Below are 1,657 nucleotides of genomic sequence, written 5' to 3'. Positions count from 1 at the left end.
GGGGGTGAGGGGGCAGGATGGGGTGCAGGGATGAGTGGGGGTCCAGGCACACGCAGGGCAGCGGCTGGAGCAGGGGAGCCAAGGCTGAGGGATGGGATGGGGCATCCCCAGGACCCTCTCGCCCTGGGGTGCTCTTGGGCTGGGGGGGCAATGCCCCTGAGCGCAGCCAGCACCGCGGGCGGGCAGGAGGCAGCGGGGGGGGACATCACATATGGCTGGCGGTGGCTGAAATGGGTTTTTTTTGGGCTTTTTATGGGCCAGGGTCTCCTCTAGCACCAATTTCACGTTGTCGCTGCCAGGGCTTTCCAGCCCTGTGGGCACTGGCAGCCCCTCAGGTCGACAGCCCCGTTACACCAGCAGTCAGGGTTTCAGGGCTGGCGGAGATACAGCTTCATCTCCCCGCGCTGCACTAAGGGCTGATTTCCTCCGGGATATGGCTGTGCCAATTAATCAGGACCCCTGGGCTTGGCGCGGGTGCGGGGGGGCCAGGGCTGTGCCCTCCTTCCAGATGTTCAGGCGTGGGGTGGGACGAGGACAGCTCGTGGACCTCAGCTTTCCCACGTGCCGTAATTCCTCCACTGAGCGGTGAAGGGGAGCTCTCCTGGCACGGCCCTGCTCCAGCACACGCTCTCCCTTCTGCACCCTCCTCCTCCTCTTCCTCCCAGCCAGGGACATGCTCGGCTCCATCTCTCTCCGACCAACTGCCAGACCTGCGTCTGGCCGCAGAGGCGGTGGCGGGAGCTGCCCCCGTGATCCTGGGGGGACAAAGCTCGTGTCTATGCGGGGCGGCTGCTGGGGTGCTGGCGGCCACGGGCACGGTTGGGTCGCCAAGGGCACCTTTGGGAGGTGACAGCCCCGTGGCTGTGACCCTGCGGCATCCTGCGTTGGTGCTCCCGATCCGCTCCAGTGCAAAGGTACCGGGGCAGCTCAGGGGTCCCGAGCCCCCATGGCGGTAGCTGCCTGGTCATAGCACGCACCTCTCCGAGGAGAGCAGCTACTGTGCGTCTCCGCCGGCACGCCGCTCCTTGCTCCATTTCAGCATTTCGTCGGCAGTAGGTTTTTTTCTTTTAATCCCATGAAGGCAGCAGGCGCACCGTGCTCCACTGGCCCGTGGGATATCCCACCTGCCGTGAAGTTACGTCTGCAGACAGCACAGGAGCCCGATCCGCAGCTTGCTCAGGAGGGTGTAGCCTCCCCAACCCTGGTGATACCATCCAGGTTTACACCTCGGTGAGGCTCAGGATCTGGCCAGCAGCTCACCACTTCCCCTGGTGCCTCTCTGGCTTCCCTCCTCTTGTTCTTGCTCCAGATTCAGAAGCCTGCAGGCGAAACACAGCCAGAGGAGGGATGCTCAGCTGGGCAGGTCTGATCCCTGCTGTGCTTTGCAGCGGGGGTTTCCTAATTTGCACCGCGGAGGGGCCAGCCTGGTGCCCGCTCTCACGGGGATGCCTCCTCTGCTCCTCTGGCAGTGCTGGGTGCAGCCCTGGACGCTGTGTGCCGAGGGAAACGGTCGCAGCATGAGGACGGGCTGAGCTAAGCTGAGCTCTCCGTGGGGCTGCTCGAGGCAGAGGGGGCTGGGAGCACCCCGTGCTAAAAGTGATCCTTTCTGCAAAGCCCGCTCGATTCCCCAAACTTGCTGGCACCCTGACACCGTTTC

At 64.3% G+C, this 1,657-nt stretch overlaps 1 protein-coding gene across 1 annotated transcript in view; it reads left to right on the top strand.

Moving 5' to 3' along the window:
• Positions 1 to 1,657, top strand: part of LOC103899408 (calcium/calmodulin-dependent protein kinase type IV) — a 39,147-nt gene that overhangs the window by 4,947 nt on the left and 32,543 nt on the right. The window contains exon 2 of the mRNA XM_019472209.1: positions 666 to 914. Coding sequence (XP_019327754.1) covers positions 666 to 914 — 249 coding nt within the window. The remainder of the gene's footprint in view (positions 1 to 665; positions 915 to 1,657) is intronic.

This window comes from Aptenodytes forsteri, unplaced genomic scaffold (assembly GCF_000699145.1).
Source record: "Aptenodytes forsteri isolate BGI_AS27 unplaced genomic scaffold, ASM69914v1 Scaffold147, whole genome shotgun sequence".
In the NCBI taxonomy this organism is placed as follows: domain Eukaryota; kingdom Metazoa; phylum Chordata; class Aves; order Sphenisciformes; family Spheniscidae; genus Aptenodytes; species Aptenodytes forsteri.
The sequence above is the reverse complement of the archived record's forward strand: the minus strand, read 5'-3'. Positions and strand labels throughout refer to the sequence as shown.